Genomic DNA, 21,033 nt, shown 5'->3' with positions numbered 1-21,033 from the left:
TCCTACCTCCACCTGCTGAACCGGATGAGATGTTTTTCCGCACCAGATAGTGTCCCAGGAACCTCTTCACTAATGTGCCCAACCGCAGTGATAGTCTCAGGGATGTTGGAGGGTGTGACAGGAAGTCAGTGTCATCCTCTGACCAGAGCCACTCCCGGCGCTGGACACAGTCCGCAGCCGCCGCGCCAGGTTTATGAAAATTGAGAGGGCACATGACTGACGCAGTAGGGAAGTCAGCCCATTGGGGGCAGAGCATTGTGGGAGGCTTCAGGTGACGTCCTGACGGCATGCGGCGTGCTCCTCGAGAACGCTCTTTTTAAGGGGGTGGAACATTGGCAAAACAGCACCGTCCCCGATTCTGGCGTAAAAATGGATTCTCCAGCTGATCGCTGAACGCGATCTCGGCGTCAGCTTTTGAATTTGTAAATGTGGGATTGGTTAGCTCAGTTGGCCGGGAGGCTGGTTCGTGATGCAGAGCGATGCCAACAGCGCGGGTTGAGTTCCTGTACTGGCTGAGGTTATCCATGAAGGCCCTGCCTTCTCAGCCTTGTCATGTATCTGAGGTGTGGTGACCTTCAGGTTAAATTACCACCAGACATCTCTCAAAGAGGAGGCCTATCGTCCTCTGCGGCTGGTGTCATTTATATTGATTTGTAAATCTGCACCAGCATTATTTTTCACAATTCTTGCTTTTCTTTAGAATTTGATACATAGATTTTCCAATAAAGTGCTTGGGGTGGCTGAGGAACCACAAGTAGTCGATGATACCGCCAACCTGGAGTCCGTGCCTGGTACACCTGACGCATCTGAAGAGCGCCAAGAACAAGACCTGGAAACCACACTCGCTGCACCAAGCCCTGAAAGTGATGTAAGTCCACGGCCAACTGGAAATCTATAGTGAAAGTGAAGCAATTTGAGTCTAAATGATTGTGTGGTTATTGCTGAACTATTACATAAGAATGGTGGAGGTGTGTATTCCCTCTCTAATGATGCATCCCTGAACTCACATAGCTATGCATCAGTACCACTCTTAGAGTCACCAAGGCCTCACTATCTGCTTGCCATGGTTAAAGCTAATCAGGGCACCTTATCCCACAACATCATTCTAAAATATGAATGCCCTTCTGTGGATTATTTAGGAAATGGTGGAACACTGCTGGTTCTCCCAGCTCAGAGGTAGTTTCATAGATCTGGGGATGGATTCACCGATTTGGTAGGGTGTGATTCTCCGCACCCCACACTGGGGGGGAGATTCGCGGGAGGGCCGGGCGAATCACGACACGCTGCCCTGGCACCCACCCACCCAAAATGGCGTGTCGCGTTTTGCGGAGAATCGGAGAATCGCCGCTCACTGCTTCTCACAGCGACCGGCGACTCTCCGGCCCGGATGGGCCGAGCGGCCTGCCGAACCCGACCGGTTCACGCCGGCGCCAACCATACCTGGTCGCTGCCGGCGTCAACAGCGCGCGACCGGTAAGTGTGGGGCCTGTTGGGTGCGGAGGGAGGATCGGGCACCACGGGCGTGCTCATGAGATGTCTGGCTCGCGATCGGTGCCCACCGATCGTCGGGCCGGCGACTCTAAAAGATGCACTCTTTTCCCTCCGCCGCCCCGCAAGATCAAGCCGCCATGTCTTGCAGGGCAGCGGAGGGGAAGACGGCAACCGTGCATGCGCGGTTGATGTCACTTAGGTGCTGCCGGCCGCGTGATTCTCGGTGTGCCGCTTTGACGTAAGCGTCAAGGTCCGGCGCCCGAGATTCACGTGCCGCCATCCTAGACCCCGGGGGGGGGGGAGAAATAGGGGGCGAGGTGCTCCGGGTTTCACTCCTGCATCGGCTGTTTGTCTCCATTTCGGAGAATCGCGCCCTATGTCCCCCATGCCGCCTTGAAAACGGTGGCGTTTTACACTAGGAAAACTGGTGCAAAATGGCCACCGATTCTCCGTTTTGCTCGGGGCTAGCAGGGAGGCAGCGGAGAGCATCCGGCTCTAGCTGCCAATGTGGCCTGGGGAAGTGCTGGGTTCCTGGTCCTGCATGCGCACGGTGGTGGCCTGCAGCCCTGGACCGCCCCACCACAGTGCCCCCAGTCCCGAATAATATCCCCCCTACCCGGGAAGCGGTCCTCCCCTGACTGGGGTGGTGCTGGACTGATTCCACAGCTGCCATGCTGAGTTTCCGACGGGTGAGACCACACGTGACACACACCGTCGAGAACTCGGCCGGTCGGGGACGGTGCATTGCGAGGTGGGCCTCAGCCAATGTACGGAGGCTATGGATACGGCGCACAGCGTATTTTTCAGGGGGCGGAGCATCGCGAAAGCGGCGCGTCCCCGATTTCAGGGTCATTGGGGATTCTTCGCCCCATCGCGATTTTGGCGTTGGGGATCGGAGAATCTAGCCCCTGAACTTTCCTAAATCTAAAAGTCTTCTTAATCCATAATTACTCGCTGTTTCTGTGTAAATATTGTTTCCTATGGAATTGGAAATAAGTCTTGCAACGAATTGCGATCGATTATTCAATGATCATCAGGCTAGGATGTACAGAAAGTGTGGAGAAACAGAGTTATGACAAGGCAGGAATGTGATGAGATTTAGAAGGCTCCCTGTGTCAAGCGACACATGAGACATGTGAAACACATGGATATGTATATTTGCCATGGTTTGTTAATCCTGGAGCAGGTTGTTTGCCTGAAGCCAGGGGGCTGTAGGTTGAGAGACACCGTTCCCCATCAAACATGGCTGGCCAGAAGCCTTTCCCATCCTTATCATCTGCTATAGTTTTAGAAGGATTTTTAGGTTGATAATCAAACTCTTTGACCATTCTATGAATGCACCTTCTTTGGATATCAAATCCTGGAGTGAAACCCAAACCCAGAGCTTCATGGTTCAGAGGCAGGGATGCTACCCATTCCACCACACTATCTCCTCCGTAGAATGAAGAAAATATATTTAAACAACCAGGGACACTGATAACTATTCACCCACAGTAGGTGGTATAACAATGAACAGTCTGAGATAACTTTAAAAGGATTGGGTCGCACCAAATTAACTCTATGGCTATTGATATCGCAGAAAGACTCGTAGAAAGAGTATTAGGGTAGGGTATTAGGGTAATGGTGGCTAGTTGGTGACCCAGCAACCAGAGAGTGACAGTTCCTCCTGTTTAATTTTGACCAAGAAAGCACAATTTCAGGAGACAACAGTGAGTGAGATTTCCAGAATCAGCACTCGAAGTATGTGCAAAGATTTTTACCTGAATTTGAGCCTCATCATTTCTTGCTTCCCATTGCAGCTTCCTTCTCCAGAGACAACAAAGCCGGAATCTGAAAAACAGGACATGCTGGCATTAAAGCAATTGGATGGAGAAAGTGCCTCCAGAAGTATGCCAAGTATGGTAAGTCTGAAACCAACTTGTAAACTGAGCAACTGTAGTGATCGTGAAGAAAGTTTGGTTCAGGTTCTGATGGTTGAATTGCTAAATTTCTATAGAAATGATCAATGTGAATATTCACCTGTACAACGCCTCATAATTGTTACAACACCCTGGGCAAGTGTGCGATCAATTCCAGCCCCACTGTCCCAGAGTTACATCAAGTGAATTAACCAACAATTCTTATAAAAATATCTCACACCTTTGGCCGTTCAATATATATTTTTTTAACTTAGAGTACCCAATACTTTTTTTTTCCAATTAAGGGGCAATTTAGTGTGGCCAATCACCTATCCTGCACATCTTTGGGTTGTGGGGGCAAACACAGGGAGAATGTGCAAACTCCACACAGACAGTGACCCAGAGCCGGGATCGAACCTGGGACCTCGGAGCCCTGAGTCAGCAGTGCTAACCCACTGCTCCACTGTGCTGCCCTTGGCTGTTCAATAATTACAGTCACTAGGTGTGTAAGTTGAAGCACAATTACTGTTTATTTATAACTGGAGCAGATATGAAATATGCAGTGAATACAGTTGGCTAAATGTCCTTTAGCACCTGACCCCTCTTAACTGACGTACTCTCCAGCCACACACACAAGACAGAGAAACACAGAAGGGAAGAAAAAGGGTGATAAATAGTAAGGATAAATGTCAAAGGATAAGAATCTTTGCTTCCCATGGTATGTGCCTTAGTACCTTTGCTTCAATCCCGGCCTTCAGTTCAAGGCTTTTCCTGTGGTACCTGTGGTTTGAGAGATAAACACTCAGTCTCTCTGGAGAAAAAGTAAAAACTTGGGCGGGATTTTCTGGCGCGGCGACCTCCGCTGACAGCGGGATCCTCCGTCCCGATATCCAGGCAATGGTGTATCCCATTGTGGCCACCCCCACACCGCTGGGAAATCTGCAGTGTGAGTGCACTGCTGGTGAAGTAGAGGATCCCGCCGATGGAGAATCCCATCCCTCATTTTTGTCTATAGCCCATGATGACGTTCCTGTGGATCAATTGAGTCATATTTTCTGTGGTTTCAAGAATGTAATATTCACCACACTTTTAAAAATGTTTTTATTAAGGGTCTTTCTTTTTATAAAGAGCAAATATGAGTGTGAACATACACCGAAAATATATACATCTTTTATCGTTCATTATGTACATCGGTTATAATTTCTTGTTTTTCAGCAGGTGCTTTGTTTTAGCTCAATCATCCTGATGCCCAACCCTTCTTGTCATCTGGCGTGCTTTCTTCATTTGTCGGTCTTCCAACCTATTCCTGTTGGGGTGGCATGGTGTATGTTGCTATGTGTTGGGAATGGTTGGGTTCTATGCCTCTTTTTTCCCTCATACTCCCCCCCCACCTCCTCCTCCCCCCTCCGTTTCTTTTCTTTTGTGTCTGTGATTCTTCTGTGGCTCCCTCTTCCCTCCCTCTGGCTTATTGGATAGAAACAGGTCTTGGAACAAATTGGTGAATGTCTCCCATGTTTTGGGGCTACGGACCCAGGAAGTGTAGAAGATTTTAGTTTAGACGGACAGCATGATCGGCGCAGACTTGGAGGGCCAAAGTTCCTGTGCTGTACTTTTCTTTGTTCTTTGTTCTTTTCCGTCCCCCCTCGGATGGCAAATTTAATTTTCTGCATTTGCAGAAATTCCTACAGGTCGGACAGCCAGCCCGCAGCTTTAGGTGGTGTTGCTGATTGCCAGCCAAGCAGGATTCTTCTGCAGACGCAAAAGCATTGGCCCTCCCCCCATAAGTAGATCTGGATGTTCTGTTCCCCCTGAAGATGCCACTCTCGGGCACAGCTCCACCCTCATTCCCACCACCTTGGACATTGCCCCGGAGAAGGGTGTACAGAACCCGACAAGTCGAGGGCATGTCCAGATCATGTGGGTATGGTTGGCTGGGACTCCTTCGCATCATTCACACCTGTCCTCCACCTCCGGAGAGAACCTGCTCATTTGGGTCCTGGTTAAGTGCGCTCTGTGTACCACTTTCAGCTGCATTAGGCTTAGCCTTGCGCATGTGGAGGTTGAGTTGACCCTGTGCAGTGCTTCACGACAAAGTCTCCACCCTATTTCAAACCCTAGGTCTTCCTTCCATTTCTCCCTTGCCTCGTCCAATGGTGTGCGTGCCTTTCCCAGTAGTCGTCGCAGATTCCCCTCCCTCGGGTATCTGCGTCCAGTAGGCCCTCTAATAGCAATTGTTGTGGGTATGTTTTTGTTTCCCTACGTAAGATGTTTTTGACCCGCATATATCTTAACTCATTTCCCATAGTCAGTTGGAACTTCTCTGTCAGCTCCTCCAGTGTTGTCAGTCTGTTGACTGTGTAGAAGTCCCTAACTGTCAGTGTTTCCCTGTCCTGTCTCTACCTTTTGAAAGTGGCCTTGGGATGTAGATCATAATGGATCTGAACAGGAAGAGGAACCTGGGCAGTACGTTCATCTGGATTGTCTGCACTTTCCCCGCCAGGGAAAGTGGGAGTTATGTCCCACCTCTGCAGGTCCTTTTTTATTTCCGCCATCATGTTGGTCAGGTTCCATTTGTGGATCCCTATCCAGTCATGAGCGATTTGGATCTCCAGGTAGCAGAATTTGTGTTGTGCTTGTTTAAATGTCATTCCCTCCAGCTCTGCACCTCCCTCTTGTGAGATCACCGGGAAGACATTCACTTTTGCCCAGGTTGAGTTTGTAGCCTGAGAAGGTTCCAAACTATTTCAAGAGCTTTCATGCTGCTTTGTGGGTCCGAGATGTAGAAGAGTAAGACATCCGCATTGAGCATTGAGCGAGACTCTGTGCTCTCTGCCTCCTCACTGGATCCCCTTCCAATTCTTTGCCGCCCTGAGCGCATTCGCTGATAGTTGGATTGCTGGAGTAAACAGATTGCGGGGGCAGCAGGCATCCCTGCCTTTTCCCTCTGTGCAGCCGGGAGTACTTAGAGCTGGTTATATTTGTCCATACATCACTGTGGGAACGCTGTACAGGAGTTTCACCCCGGCAGTGAATCCCACTCCAAGCCCGAACCGCTTGAGTACCACTCCCATTCGACTCTGTCGAAGGCCTTTTTTGTGTCCAGGGAGATGATCACCTCTGATGTTCTCTCCCGGAGTGGGGTCATTATCACGTTCAGCAGCCACCTGGGGCAGGATTCAGAGAATCCCCGGGGGGGGGGGGGGGGGGGGTGTGAATCCCACCCCACCGCTCCGGTGCCGGCTGCCGTATTCTCAGGTACTCAGGTAAGTTGGCTAGTGCGGTCATTGGGGGGGGGCCCACACGGTGGCCTGGCCTGTGATCAGGGCCCACCGATCTGCGGCCGGGCCTGTGCCGAGGAGGCACTTCTTCCTTCTATGCCGGCCCCAATAGGGCTCCGCCATGGCCGCCGCAGAGAAGACACCCCCCCCTTGCGCATGCGCCAGAATACGGCGGCGGTTCTGCGCATGAGCTAACTCGCGCAGTCCCTTCGGCGCCGGCTGGCGTGGCGCCAACCTCTCCCCCGCTGGCCTAGCCTCCGGAGTGCGGAGAATTCCGCAACTTCCGGTCGACCCGACGTCGGAGTAGTTCGTGCCATTTATGACGCCATCGCGCCGATCGCAAAGAATCCCGCCTCTGATATTCGATGTTAGCTGTCTATATTTAACGAAGTCTGTTTGGAACTCTGCCACCACTTCTGGAAGCATGTCTTCCAATTGCTTGGCTTGGATCTTGGCCAGCATTTTTGCATCTACATTTAGCAGAAAGATGGATCTGTAAGACCCGCATTCTGTTGGGTCTTTGTCTTTCTTGGGTATCAGCAAGATTGAGGCTTGTGCTAGCGTAGGTGGCAGGGTTCCCCTTGCCAGCAAGTCTTGTCAGCATCTCACGCAAGTGCGGGCCCAGTGCTGTCTTATATCTTTCATAGACATCCGTCAGGAATCTGTCTGGTCCTGGCACCTTCCCCGCCTGCATGGAGTTGATGCTCTTCATGACTTCTCCCAGTTCTAGTGCTGCTTCCAGCCCCTGTCTCCTATCCTTCCCTATAACTGATATGTCCATTCCATTGAGGATCCATTTCATCCCCAAGTCTCGGGGTGGGGGGTGGGGATGGCTCTGAGGTGTACAGCCCCCAGTAGAAGGCCTTGAATGCCTTGTTAACCTGGTCCGGCTCCGCTACTAAGTTGGCTCTATTGTCTCTAATCTGTGTTAGGGGCTGGTTTAGCTCACTAGGCTAAATCGCTGGCTTTTAAAGCAGACTAAGCAGGCCAGCAGCACGGTTCAATTCCCATACCAGCCTCCCCGGACAGATGCCGGAATGTGGCGACCAGGGGCTTTTCACAGTAACTTCATTGAAGCCTACTCGTGACAATAAGCAATTTTCATTTAATTTCCCTTACAGCTGCCAGCTTTCTCAGCTGGTGAGCCAACAGGCGACTGGCCTTGTATCCTTGTTCATACAGGGTCCCCCATGCCTGGCGGAGTGGGTGCACTGCTTTACTCGTGGAGAGCAGGTCAAAGTCCCTTTGTAGCTTCTCCCTCTCTGCCAGGTGCTCTACGATCAGGGCCTCGGAGTATCTCCGGTCCAGTATGGCTGTTTCCTAGCCACCCTCTCTTCCCCATCTCTAAGGTCTTTGTAATCAATAATTTCACCCCTGATCACATCTTTCAGCGCCTCCCAGAATGTGGAGGGAGAGACCTCCCCACTCCGGGTATTAGTAATATTCTCATCTATGGCCTGTGATATTTTCTCGCAGTGGCGGCGATGTCGATGCTGGCCTGATGTTGGATAACTCCGGGGGTGTGCCGAAATCCTCTTCATCCTCTGGCTTGGGCAGGGGAAGGAGGGATGGTCCTGGTGGGGTTAATGTTGGGAGCGCCGGGGGAGGGGAGGGGAGGGTGGAACCGGGCCGGGGAAGTGTGTATGGGTGGAACCTGCTGGTGCCAGGTCCCTGAGGGAGACAGTATCTTGGCGGCCGTCGGGGTACACCACATAGGCATACTGGGGGTTGGCATGGAGCAAGTGCACCCTATCCACCAACGGGTCCACCTTGTGGAGTCGGACGTGCCTACGGAGCAGGACCGGTCCTGGAGCTGCGAGCCAATTGGGGAGCGACACCCTGGATGTGGACTTCCTGGGGAAGGCAAAAAGGCATTCATGGGGTGTGTTATTCGTAGCGGTGCACAGTAGTGACCGGATGAAGTGTAGTGCATCAGGGAGGACCTCCTGCCAGCGAGAGGCTGGGAGGTTCCTGGACCGTAGGGCCAGTTGGACGGCCCTCCATACCGCCCCGTTCTCCCTCTCTACCTGCCAGTTTCCCCGGGGATTATAGATGGTCGTCCTGCTGGAGGCGATACCCCTGCTGAGCAGGAACTGATGCAGCTCATCACTCATGAATGAGGATCCCCTGTCACTGAGGATGTAGGCGGGGAAACCAAACAGAGCGAAGATTGTGTTTGGGGCTTTGATGACAGTGGCAGACGTCATATCGGGGCATGGGATGGTGAAGGGGAATATGGAGTACTCATTGACCACACTGAGAATATACGTGTTTCGGTCAGTGGAGGGGAGGGGCCCTTTGAAATCCACGCTGAGGCATTCAAAGGGGCGGGAGGCCTTCACCAGGCACGCATGGTCCGGCCGGTAGAAGTGCGGCTTGCACTCCGCACAGACCTGTCAGTCCCTGGTGACTGTCCGTACTTCCTCGACGGAGTAGGGCAGATTGCGAGCCTTGACAAGATGGTACAATCGTGTGCCCCGCGGGTGACAAAGGCTGTCGTGTAGGGCCCAGAGTCGGTCTACTTGTGCATTGGCACATGTACCTTGGGATAGGGCGTCTGGGGGCTCGTTGAGTTTGCCGGGGCGATACAAAATCTCATAATTATAGGTGGAGAGCTCGATTCTCCACCGCAAGATCTTATCGTTTTTGATCATGCCCCACTGCGTGTTGTTAAACATGAAGGCTACGGACCGTTAGTCAGTGAGGAGAGTGAATCTCCTGCCGGCCAGGTAATGCCTCCAATGCCGCACAGCCTCAACGATAGCTTGGGCCTCTTTTTCGACGGACGAGTGCCGAATTTCTGAGGCATGAAGGGTGCGGGAAAAGAATGCCACGGGTCTACCTGCCTGATTGAGGGTGGCGGCAAGTGCAACGTCTGATGCGCCGCTTTCTACTTGGAAGGGCAGTGTCTCGTCTACTGTGTGCATCCCGGCCTTGGCTATATCAGCTCTGATACGGGCGAAGGCCTGTTTTGCCTCGGCCATAAGGGGAAAGTGGATGGACTTGAATGAGTCCATCCACTTCCTTGTCCACATAGTTTGGGACCCACTGGGCGTAGTAGGCGAAGAACCCTAGGCAGCATTTGAGGACCTTGGGGCAGTGAGGCAGGGGAAGCTCCATGAGGGGGCGCATGCGGTCGGGATCGGGCCCCAGAACTCTGTTCTGGACCACATAGCCGAGGATGGCTAAGCGGGTTGTGCTGAACACACACTTCTCTTTGTTGTAGGTGAGGTTGAGGAGTGTTGCGGTGTGGAGGAATTTGGCAAGGTTGGCGTCGTGGTCCTGCTGATCATGGCCGCAGATGGTGATGTTGTCTAGGTACGGGAAGGTGGCCCGCAAACCGTACCGGTCGACGATTCGATCCATCTCCCTTTGGAAGACCGAGACATGTTAGTGATGCCGAAGGGAACCCTGAGGAATTGATAGAGACGACTGTCCGCCTCGAAGGCAGTGTATGGACGGTCCGATTTACGTATGGGGAGCTGGTGGTAGGCGGATTTGAGGTCTATCATTGAGAAGACCCGGTACTGCACAATCTGATTGACCATATTAGATATGCGTGGGAGAGGGTACGCGTCGAGCTGCGTGTACCGATTGATGGTCTGGCTGTAGTCCACGACCATTCTGTATTTCTCCCCAGTTTTAACGACTACCACTTGGGCTCTCCAGGGGCTGTTGCTGGCCTCGATGATGCCTTCCCAAAGCAACCGCTGGACCTCGGACTTGATGAAGGTCTTGTCCTGGGTGCTGTACCGTCTGTTCCTGGTGGCAACGGGTTTGCAATCCGGAGTTAGATTGGCAAAGAGGGAGGGTGGGTCGACCTTTAGGATCGCAAGGCCGCACACAGTGAGGGGTGGTAGGGGCCCGCTGAATTTGAGGGTAAGGCTCTGGAGATTGCACTGGAAGTCCAGGCCTAGTAGTAGTGCACCGCAGAGATTAGGAAGGACGTAGAGGCGGAAGCCGCTGAATTCTATGCCCTGGACCATGAGAGTGACCATGCAGAACCCCCAGATCGTGAAGGAATGGGATCCAGAGGCCAGGGAGATTCTTTGATTGGCGGGGTGGACCGCGAGGGAGCAGCGACTTACCATATCCGGGTGTATGAAGCTTTCGGTGCTCCTGGAGTCCAGCAGGCAAGAGGTCACATGACCATTGATTCTCACACTGGTCGAAGCGGTGGCCAGGTTGAGCGGACGAGGCGGGTCGATCGTCACTGAGGCGAGCTGCGGTCGGTCGTCGCTGGCGTCAGAAGATGGAGAGCGTGGGGGGCCCAGGTCGTGGAATGCTGTTGGTGTCCATGCCCCGTGGGGAAGACAAGATGGCGGCGCCTGAAGATCCTGCGGGGGACAAAATGGCAGCGTCCATGGGCTGCACGTTGCGGGGGCTGGACAAGATGGCGGCGCACATGGGCCACACGTGGACTGAGGGGCGGAAGATGGCGGCGCCCACTGGTTGCTCGCGGCCCTGGGAGGTGAAGATGGCGGCGCCCACTGACCGCTCGTAGCCCCGGGAGGTGAAGATGGCGGCGCCCACTGACCGCTCGCAGCCCCGGGAGGTGAAGATGGTGGCGCCCACTGGCCACATGTGGTCCGGGACGAAGATGGCGGCACCCATTGTGTGTAGGTCAGGGGGGAGGGGGGTGATAGCGGCGACTGCGCGGGCCCGGCACACCGTGGCGAAGTGCCCCTTTTTGCCGCAAGCCTTGGAAATGGCAGTGCGGGCCGGGCAGCGTTGGCGGGGGTGCTTCTGCTGGCCGCAGAAGTAACATTAAGAACCCCCGGTGTGCGCGGGTTAGCGTGTGGCTCGGGCGTACTGGCTGGGTAAAGACCCGGCTGGGGCGACCGTCAGTGGGGTCGACGAGGGATAGGAGGGGTGGGCCGTGTGGCCGGAGGGGTAGGCCTGAGCATTACGTGAGGCGGCCGTCATGGAGAGTGCTGGCTTTTTAGTCTCAGCTAGGTCGAGAGTGGCCCCTTCTAGCAGTCTTTGGCGTATGAGGTCCGACCCAATCTTTGTTACAAACGCATCGCGCGTAAGAAGGTTGGAATGTTCAGTGGCCATAACGGCCTGACAGTCACAGTCCCGGACGAGTGGGATTAGGACCAGCCAGAAGTCTTCTATGGACTCACCAGGGAGTTGAGAGCGAGTGGCGAGTACGTGCCTGGCGAAGAGTGTGTTCATTTTATGTGCGTAGTTTTCTTTGAGGAGCGCCATGGCGTCTGCGTAGTTCGAGGAATCCTGGATCAGCGGAAACACGTTGGAGCTCAACCTTGAGTACAGGATCTGTATCTTCTGAGCCTCCGTCGGAGGGGTGGTCGCTGAGTTGATATAGGCCTCGAAGCAAACTAGCCAGTGATTAAAGTCCTTTTTGGAGTCGCTTGATTGCGGATCCAGCTGCAGGCAATGTGGTTGTATTCGAAGGTCCATCTTTTAGAAAATCTTACTTCAATAAATTGATGCACGATCAATTGTACAAAGACTAAGGTTGGATATAACTGTGGCTTTATTGCAGTAAGATGTGTGGCCTCCCACAGCAGCTGGCGAAATGGCTGCTGCTGGCTCCTACTGGGCGGAGCCAGCAGACAGGGGCTACCGGCGAACCTGTAGTACAGGTCCTACCTTACATCACCTAATACAGGTGTAACAGTGGTTTACCACACAAGGGTGAATGTGCAGAGTGTGTTTAAATTCTCTGCATTCCAAAGTCGGGATTCAATGTGGATGGTCTTATTGACTGTCTTGAATGTCAGGAGTGGGCCACTGAAGCCACAACATTGATTTTAGCTGGCTCAGGTGATTAGCTGTCCTGAGATCATGACTTCTGTCCCGCAGGATGTCCCATCCCCAAGAATTGCCAACCAATTAACACCACTGGGAGCATTGTTGGAGGACCAGTAGGGAGGTGAGTAGGTTGGGCTTGCCAGGCCTGTGAGATAGGCTCAGGCAAGGGGATCGAGTGGGTTCTACTATGCGGGCCTGTCCCGGGTGGGACTCTCCACAGGGCCTGATGAGGAAGTGCATCACGATATGCTGTCTGAGCCCACAAATACCAGCGACAGCGAGAGGTGGTTAGTAAGTAGCCATTAATGAACCAATGGGACCTCAACACTACCGGAGGCAAGTAGGTGACAGGCATATCATTCACCATCATCTCAATTAATTTTAAATGACACCCTCCTGACCCCTCCCAGATGGGGACATAAAAGTCTGGCTCAGTGTAAATTGAGGCACTTCCCAGGGACATTGGCTATCAGAATCCATTGAGTGCAGCGAACTGGAAGGTTTGCAAAGTGCTGAGTTTGACAGTTCTTCCTGGCACTCAATGTTGTCCTTGGTACACAGTCAGCTGTTTCTGCTCCCTATCGGTGAAATAATAGCGAACAATCTGAGGTAATTGTAAAAGGATGGAGTCTCACCAAACAAACACTGTGTTTGCTGGGTTGGCTAAAATATTTGGAGAAAAGACATCAGGTTACATCCGGTAAAGATTTTCCATTTAATAGTTGCCCTGGCAACCCTAGTTTAGCAAGTGAAAGTTATCCCTGCGTTGGTTTTCTGACAGTAGGATGCCCATGGAGACATTGGGAGATGTGTGTGCGTACAGAGTTATCCGAATGTGAGACTCATCATTTGATTCTTCATTTTGCAGTATTCTTATCCTACAATTGACCCATCCAAAAATGGTTCTGACTTGTCCTCAATACTGAGGAAAGATGGCAAGTTTCCACATGACAGCAATGTTCAGGAATTAAACATCAGCTTCCTAACAAGCAGCCACCCAGTTCCTGTAAGTACTGTCCTGTTCAACCAAAGAACATTAATAATGTTAAATAATTTAAGATGGAAGGGCGGAAATAATAAAGTATTTGACTGATAGGATTGAACCCTTGTGTCTGAATTCCTCCATCTAAAAAGGGATGCACCAGACGTAACGGCAGCTGTGGGGTGAAGGGGGGGGGGGGTCCATTCAAGGCCCCCAGATGGTCGGGGCAGGGGAGGGTGGCACTCCCCTGACATCCAGGCACCTTAGTACTGCCAGCCTGGCACCCCAGCAATACCACCTGGGCACCCTGGCAGTGTCAGGGTGGAACCACCAGCGTTCCTGGGTGGCACTGCCAGTTTGCCAGGTTGGCAATGCCAGGGACCAAGCCTGGGGTCACCAGGAGCCTCATTTCTAAAAATGCTGGACAGCAGAGGTTCCAAGCTCCAACGTGTGGGACATCTTCCGCCTTTTGCTACTCTGTGTTAACTACCTTTGATTCTGCTGTGCTTTCCATTCTGCTGCCAGTTTACTTCACATTGCTACTTGCCTCTTGAATGAACATGTTCTGAACATAGCCTTGAGTGCCCCATGTGTTACCTGTCGAAAGTCCATCCACTGCATTATTCTTGTCTACTCTGTCACCACTTCAAAGAATTTAAAAAGAGTCTCAGAATCACGGAATTGCTACAGTGCCATTCAGCCCCTCATGTCAGTCTCCCCCAACTAGCAATTCACTTTGTTCCCTTCTCTCCATAACTCTGCACATTCGTTCTTTTCAGAGAAGTTTGAATTCCCTTTTGAAAGTTTCAGTTGAACCTGACTCCATCACACTCTCAGCCAGTGCCTCCTACTCACCGTGTGAAAAAGATTTTCCTCATGTCATTGTCACTTCTTTTATCAATTGTTTTAAATCTGTGCTCCTCTCGGTCTCGATCGTTTACTGAGCGGGTACAGTTTCTCCCTTTCTGCTCTTTCTAGACATCTCATGACTTTGAACATCTCGATCAAATTCCCTCAGCCTCCTTTCCTCCAAGGAAAACAGTCCTAATTTCCCCAGTGCATCATCATAACTGAATTCCCTCATACCTGGAACCATTCTCGTGAATTCTTTTTTCACTCTCTCCAGTATCTTAGTGGGGTGCCTGGAACTGAATGCAACGCTCCAGCTGAGGCCAAACTAGTTCGTTTAACATAACTTCCTTGCTCTTGTACTCTGTGCCACTGTTAATAAAGTCTAGAATATTGTATATGTGAAGGTTCGTTTACTCCACACAGACTGGTCTTAGGTGCCCCTGATAACTGTGGGCGTCTCTCTCCTGCAGGTGTTGAAACCACAACCCAGAAGTGTCGCACTGGGTCAGCTTCACAAGAGAGAGGGAGAAAGACTCACTGTTTATTCCTGATCAGTGAGCTCGCCCTTATGCCACATGAGTTATCCTGGCTGCCAGGATGTGTGTGCCTCTCTCTTGCAGGTAGTGAAATACAACCCGGAAGTGGCACACTGGGACAGCTTCACAAAAGAGAGAGAGAGAGAGAGAGGGACCACTGTTTATTCCTGACTAGTAGACCCCCTTGAGTGAGAGTTTTCAAAGTGCTCGGACCCTTTACGGTTCTGTACCCCGGAATTATGTTCTGACTTTTTAGTGACTCACCAGGGCGGACAATGAGGGAGAGAAAGACTAGTCAAAGTTAATTTTAAAATAGTTTATTCGAGAATAAGTACAACCAAACTCAGTAAATAAAACACAGACACCACAATACTATGCTGTGGAAAGGAAACTATAATGGCACAACAGAAACTCCTAGCATTACACAATTTACAAAGACAAATCCTAGATCCCTCCTCAACCTCTACCTAATTGGGAATTTCTGAAGGCTGAGCGAATATACTCACCAGTCCTCGGATTGTTTTAAAAACAAAAGTATTTTCTGCTGCTGCTGAGGATAATAGTCGATCTGAATGCTTGTTGCTGCCTCTTAGTTTTGCTGCTTGTTTCTTCCTCTGTCGACCAAGTAGTTGTGATACACCTTCAATAACAGACGATGAGCGATAAACGTAACTGAGGCTTTGATACACTAAACAGCAAGCCTCCTGCCTCTGGACCTGAACTTGCCACTTTTATACAGAAGCCTGAGGGAAGGAGCCACAAGCGGAGCCAGCCTGGACAAGCCCAGGCGGTTTAGCACAGGGCTAAATCGCTGGCTTTGAAAGCAGACCAAGGCAGGCGAGCAGTACGGTTCGATTCCCGTAACAGCCTCCCCGAACAGGCGCCGGAATATGGCGACTAGGGGCTTTTCACAGTAACTTCATTTGAAGCCTACTTGTGACAATAAGCGATTTCCATTTCAATATAATAACGTAGTTTACCACAAGTTGTCTGGTTGGACACCTGAATTCACTGCTTTCCAACTTCACACACCTCTCCTGCACCGAATTGAACTCCTCACAGAACTCCTTTCTGAGTTAACTGCTGAATTAACTGCTCTCCGATTTCACTGCTCTGGAATTAGCTTGAAATTGACTCACACGCCACTCCTACACTGCTCTTCACTTCACAGAACTTTTCAATAGACTGCCTCAGAATTAACTGCTGAAAACCCACTCTTCCCCTTGGCTTGAGTTTGATATTTTAAAGGCGGTTTACCCAAATCAAATTGGCTGGCTCCTCCCATCGGTCAGTTTCAGAACAAAGTGCTGACAGTATGAAACTGATCTGGATCAGTTTCAATGACAAAGAGCCCAAAATGTTTTGGGAGGTATGTGTTGCAAAGTGTCTCAAGGTGGTTTATGGGATTCTAAACATTTTCCCGTTAGTGGAGCCGTTATTCTACATAGCTGAGGTAAAACCCGTTACCATTTCCATTGGATTTGTTTATTGTCATGTGTACTGAGGTACAGTGAAAAGTATTTATCTGCGAGCAGCTCAAACAGATCATTTAGTACGTGAAAATGAAATAAAATTAAAATAAAATACATAATAGGCCAATGCAAGGTACACAATGTAAATACATACACACCGACATTGGGTGAAGCATACAGGAGTTTAGTATTGATCGGGTCAGTCCATAAGAGGGTTGTTTAGGAGTCTGGTAATAGCGGGAAAGAAGCTGTTTTTGAGTCTGTTCGTACGTGTTCTCAGACTTTTGTATCTCCTGCCCGATGGAAGATGTTGGAAGAGTGAGTAAGCCGGATGGGAGGGGTCTTTGATTATGCTGCCCGCTTTCCCCAGGCAGCGGGAGGTGTAGATAGAGTCAATGGATGGGAGGCAGGTTTGTGTGTTGGACTGGGCTGTGTTCACGACTCTGAAGTTTCTTGCGGTCTTGGGCCAAGCAGTTGCAGCCAGATGAGATGCTTTCTATGGTGCATCTGTAAACATTGGTAAGAGTCAGTGTGGATATGCAGAATTTCCTAAGTTTCCTGAGGAAGTATAGGTGCTGTTGTGCTTTATTGGTGGTAGTGTCGACGTGGGTGGACCAGGGCAGATTATTGGTGATGTGTACCCCTAGGAATTTCAATTGTCTCTCTGTAATTGGTCAGGGCTGTCAAAACCCCCCTGATGGCCCATGACTCATGGCCCCTTTGTTCACTTCTTGGATGATCTGATGGTGTTGTATATTCCGACGTCTGGCTTGCACCATTTTGCTTGAATGCAACCTTTAAAATAATACTGTCTTTAAAATGTCCGTTTTTCCACTTGTAATTGGCCGTGTTGTGCCAGGTCTCATATAATGTCCGTGTAGCCTATGAAGTTCATCCAAATTATGGATTTGCTACATCTTACATATGCTTCTGTCATATGTACCTTCTGTCAAGCTATCCTGCCACCTTCAATGAATTATGCAAATATACAAATATATCCCTTGACTCCTGCAGCCTTTAGAATTGTACTCCTTATTTCATATTGTGACGCTATGTTCTTCCTACCAGAATGAATCATTTCACATTTCTCTGCATTGAACTTCATCTGCCACCAGTCCGCCCACTCCACCAACTTGTCTGTCCTTTTGAACATAAGAACATAAGAACATAAGAACTAGGAGCAGGAGTAGGCCATCTGGCCCCTCGAGCCTGCTCCACCATTCAATGAGATCACGGCTGATCTTTTGTGGATTCAGCTCCACTTTCCGGCCCGAACACCATAACCCTTAATCCCTTTATTCTTCAAAAAAACTATCTATCTTTACCGTAAAAACATTTAATGAAGGAGCCTCAACTGCTTCACTGGGCAAGGAATTCCATAGATTCACAACCCTTTGGGTGAAGAAGTTCCTCCTAAACTCAGTCCTAAATCTACTTCCCCTTATTTTGAGGCTATGCCCCATAGTTCTGCTTTCACCCACCAGTGGAAACAACCTTCCCACATCTATCCGATCTATTCTCTTCATAATTTTAAATGTTTCTATAAGATCCCCCCTCATCCTTCTAAATTCCAACAAGTACAGTCACAGTCTACTCAACCTCTCCTCATAATCCAACTCCTTCAGCTCTGGGATTAACCTAGTGAATCTCCTCTGCACACCCTCCAGTGCCAGTACGTCCTTTCTCAAGTAAGGAGACCAAAACTCCAGGTGTGGCCTCACTAACACCTTATACAATTGCAGCATAACCTCCCTAGTCTTAAACTCCATCCCTCTAGCAATGAAGGACAAAATTCCATTTGCCTTCTTAATCACCTGTTGCACCTGTAAACCAACTTTCTGTGACTCATGCACTAGCACACCCAGGTCTCTCTGCACAGCAGCATGCTTTAATAGTTTATCATTTAAATAATAATCCCGTTTACTGTTATTCCTACCAAAATGGATAACCTCACATTTGTCAACATTGTATTCCATCTGCGAGCCCCTAGCCCATTCACTTAACCTATCCAAATCCCTCTGCAGACTTCCAGTATCCTCTGCACTTTTTGCTTTACCACTCATCTTAGTGTCAACTGCAAACTTGGACACATTGCCCTTGGTCCCCAACTCCAAATCATCAATGTAAATTGTGAACAATTGTGGGCCCAACACAGATCCCTGAGGGACACCACTAGCTACTGATTGCCAACCAGAGAAACACCCATTAATCCTCACTCTTTGCTTTCTATTAATTAACCAATCCTCTATCCATGCTACTACATTACCCTTAATGCCATGCATCTTTATCTTATGCAGTAACCTTTTGTGTGGCACCTTGTCAGAGGCTTTCTGGAAATCCAGATATACCACATCCATTGGCTCCCCGTTATCTACTGCACTGGTAATGTCCTCAAAAAATTCCACTAAATTAGTTAGGCACGACCTGCCCTTTATGAACCCATGCTGCGTCTGCCCAATGGGACAATTTCTATCCAGATGCCTCGTTATTTCTTCCTTGATGATAGAGGGCAGCCCGGTAGCATGGTGGTTAGCATAAATGCTTCACAGCTCCAGGGTCCCAGGTTCGGTTCCCGGCTGGGTCACTGTCTGTGCGGAGTCTGCACGTCCTCCCCGTGTGTGCGTGGGTTTCCTCCGGGTGCTCCGGTTTCCTCCCACAAAGATGTGCTGGTTAGGTGGATTGGCCATGCTAAATTGCCCGTAGTGTCCTAAAAAGTAAGGTTTAAGGGTGGGGGGGGGTTGTTGGGTTACGGGTATAGGGTGGATACGTGGGTTTGAGTAGGGTGATCATTGCTCGGCACAACATCGAGGGCCGAAGGGCCTGTTCTGTGCTGTAATGTTCTATGTTCTATGTTCTATTCCAGCATCTTTGCTACTAAGAAAGTTAAGCTCACTGGCCTATAATTTCCTGCTCTCTGCCTACCTCCTTTTTTAAACAGTGGTGTCACGTTTGCTAATTTCCAATCCACCGGGACCACCCCAGAGTCTAGTGAATTTTGGTAAATCATCACTAGTGCATCTGCAATTTCCCTAGCCATCTCTTTTAGCACTCTGGGATGCATTCCATCAGGGCCAGGAGACTTGTCTACCTTTAGCCCCATTAGCTTGCCCATTACTATCTCCTTAGTGATAACAATCATCTCAAGGTCCTCACCTGTCATAGTCTCAGTTCTGGGTTGGTCAAATTTAAAACCTTTTGAAATCAGTGCTAACCTTGCTCTTAAATTCTCAGTTTCTACCTGTTCTATTACACCTTAAATAAACATTGTAACATTGTTGCTCCCACCAGTGTTCCACGAACTGACCGATAGGACACATGTCACCTGAGAGATTTCAGTTCTGGTTTCGGGCGGACTCAGCGGGGTGTTTCACAGCGGCCGGAGTGCAGGAAAACATCTCACTATTCAACAGCACTTTACTAGTTTTCTTTGGCCTCTCTGGACTGAGGCCGCACTCAGAGGGATTTCCTACTGGTGAGATGGAAAGCAGGAAAGGCTCATTCTCTCTCCCCCCCCCCCCCCCCCCCCCCGGGTTTTTGAACTACCTTCCCCCCCCATGTAAAATGGAAATATGGGGACACCAAACTGGTGCTGCTAGTTAATCCTGACACAGCAATGTGGTTGACTCTTAACTGCCCTCTGAAATGGCCCAGGAAAGCCACTTGGTTCAAGGATAATTAGGGGTAGACAACAAATGCTGACCTTGTCAGGTACCACCTCATCCCATGAAAGAGTAAATAACAAGACAAAACTGTATTTTGTTTCTGGGTGGAAGAAGAATGATTGCAGCAGTGTGGAACTGGAACAGACATGATCACGGGCCTTGCCACCATGGTGGGGGAGACTCCATGGTTCATTTGAAGGGAAGCGATATCAAAGTGTGAAAGGAAGAGTCTCCGAGCCAATGCTAGAGTGCCTGGGTGCTTTTAAAGATTTATCTGTGTTTACATGTGTTTCTGACTGATTTGATTCTTCCTGTTGTTATTATTCTGATCTTTCTCACATTGGCCAGCTTCAAACACCTGTAACACTTCAAGACACCTCGAGAACGGACACTGACATGCAGAGCAAACTTCCAGAAGCTGTACCGCCACTAGAAGTGAGTGTCACCCTCTAATATGAGCACTGCCATCTCTGTAAGTGTGGAGCTAACTCTTAAATGGAGAACTGAATTATCCTTTAGAAACTGAAATTCAAGTACTGATGGTTGGATAGTTATTGCTGATCTGCAATTAAAAACATGAATGTGTTTAGTTTTCCTTGGTGCCTTTATCCCTTAACTATAATCACTGGTCCTCTATCACATTGCCATTTGTGGAACGTTACTGTGTAGAAATCGGCTGCTGTGTTTACTCCATTGCAGCCGAGGTTACATTTCATAAACTTTCTCCAACTGGGAAGCACTTTGGGACATCCAGAGGTTCTGAAAGATTCAATACAAATGAAAATTATTCCTGCTTTCCTTGGATTGCTGAGGAACCAGACGGAATATCTTGAATGATTAATTCCCTAAAGTGAGAGAAAATTCCAGAAATGAAAACTCAGGAACAATCCTTCACTGTGAGTTAAACCAAGAACTCCTTCCCCATTATTACCCATTTGTAGTTCAGTGTAAAACTCTCTCGATCAGAATTAAAAATAGATTGAAAGTCCTATAATGAACACAGGTCTGTTATCCAGTATCCCCAGCACAGCATGTAAAGTGTTATAATGAGGGTGGAATGTACAGGGTGCACTTAAACTCTCCA

General features: G+C 49.8%; 1 protein-coding gene across 1 annotated transcript in view; it reads left to right on the top strand.

Annotated features, from left to right (window-relative positions):
* The window catches only part of LOC119959010, a 316,096-nt gene that overhangs the window by 65,564 nt on the left and 229,499 nt on the right, over nucleotides 1-21,033 (top strand). Inside the window, exons 15-18 of the mRNA XM_038787558.1 lie at nucleotides 701-868; nucleotides 3,291-3,392; nucleotides 13,314-13,451; nucleotides 20,298-20,384. Coding sequence (XP_038643486.1) covers nucleotides 701-868; nucleotides 3,291-3,392; nucleotides 13,314-13,451; nucleotides 20,298-20,384 — 495 coding nt within the window. The remainder of the gene's footprint in view (nucleotides 1-700; nucleotides 869-3,290; nucleotides 3,393-13,313; nucleotides 13,452-20,297; nucleotides 20,385-21,033) is intronic.

The sequence above is a fragment of the Scyliorhinus canicula genome, chromosome 2 (genome assembly GCF_902713615.1).
Source record: "Scyliorhinus canicula chromosome 2, sScyCan1.1, whole genome shotgun sequence".
Taxonomy (NCBI): Eukaryota; Metazoa; Chordata; class Chondrichthyes; order Carcharhiniformes; family Scyliorhinidae; genus Scyliorhinus; species Scyliorhinus canicula.
Note: the sequence above shows the minus strand (reverse complement) of the source record. Positions and strands in the feature narration are given on the sequence as shown.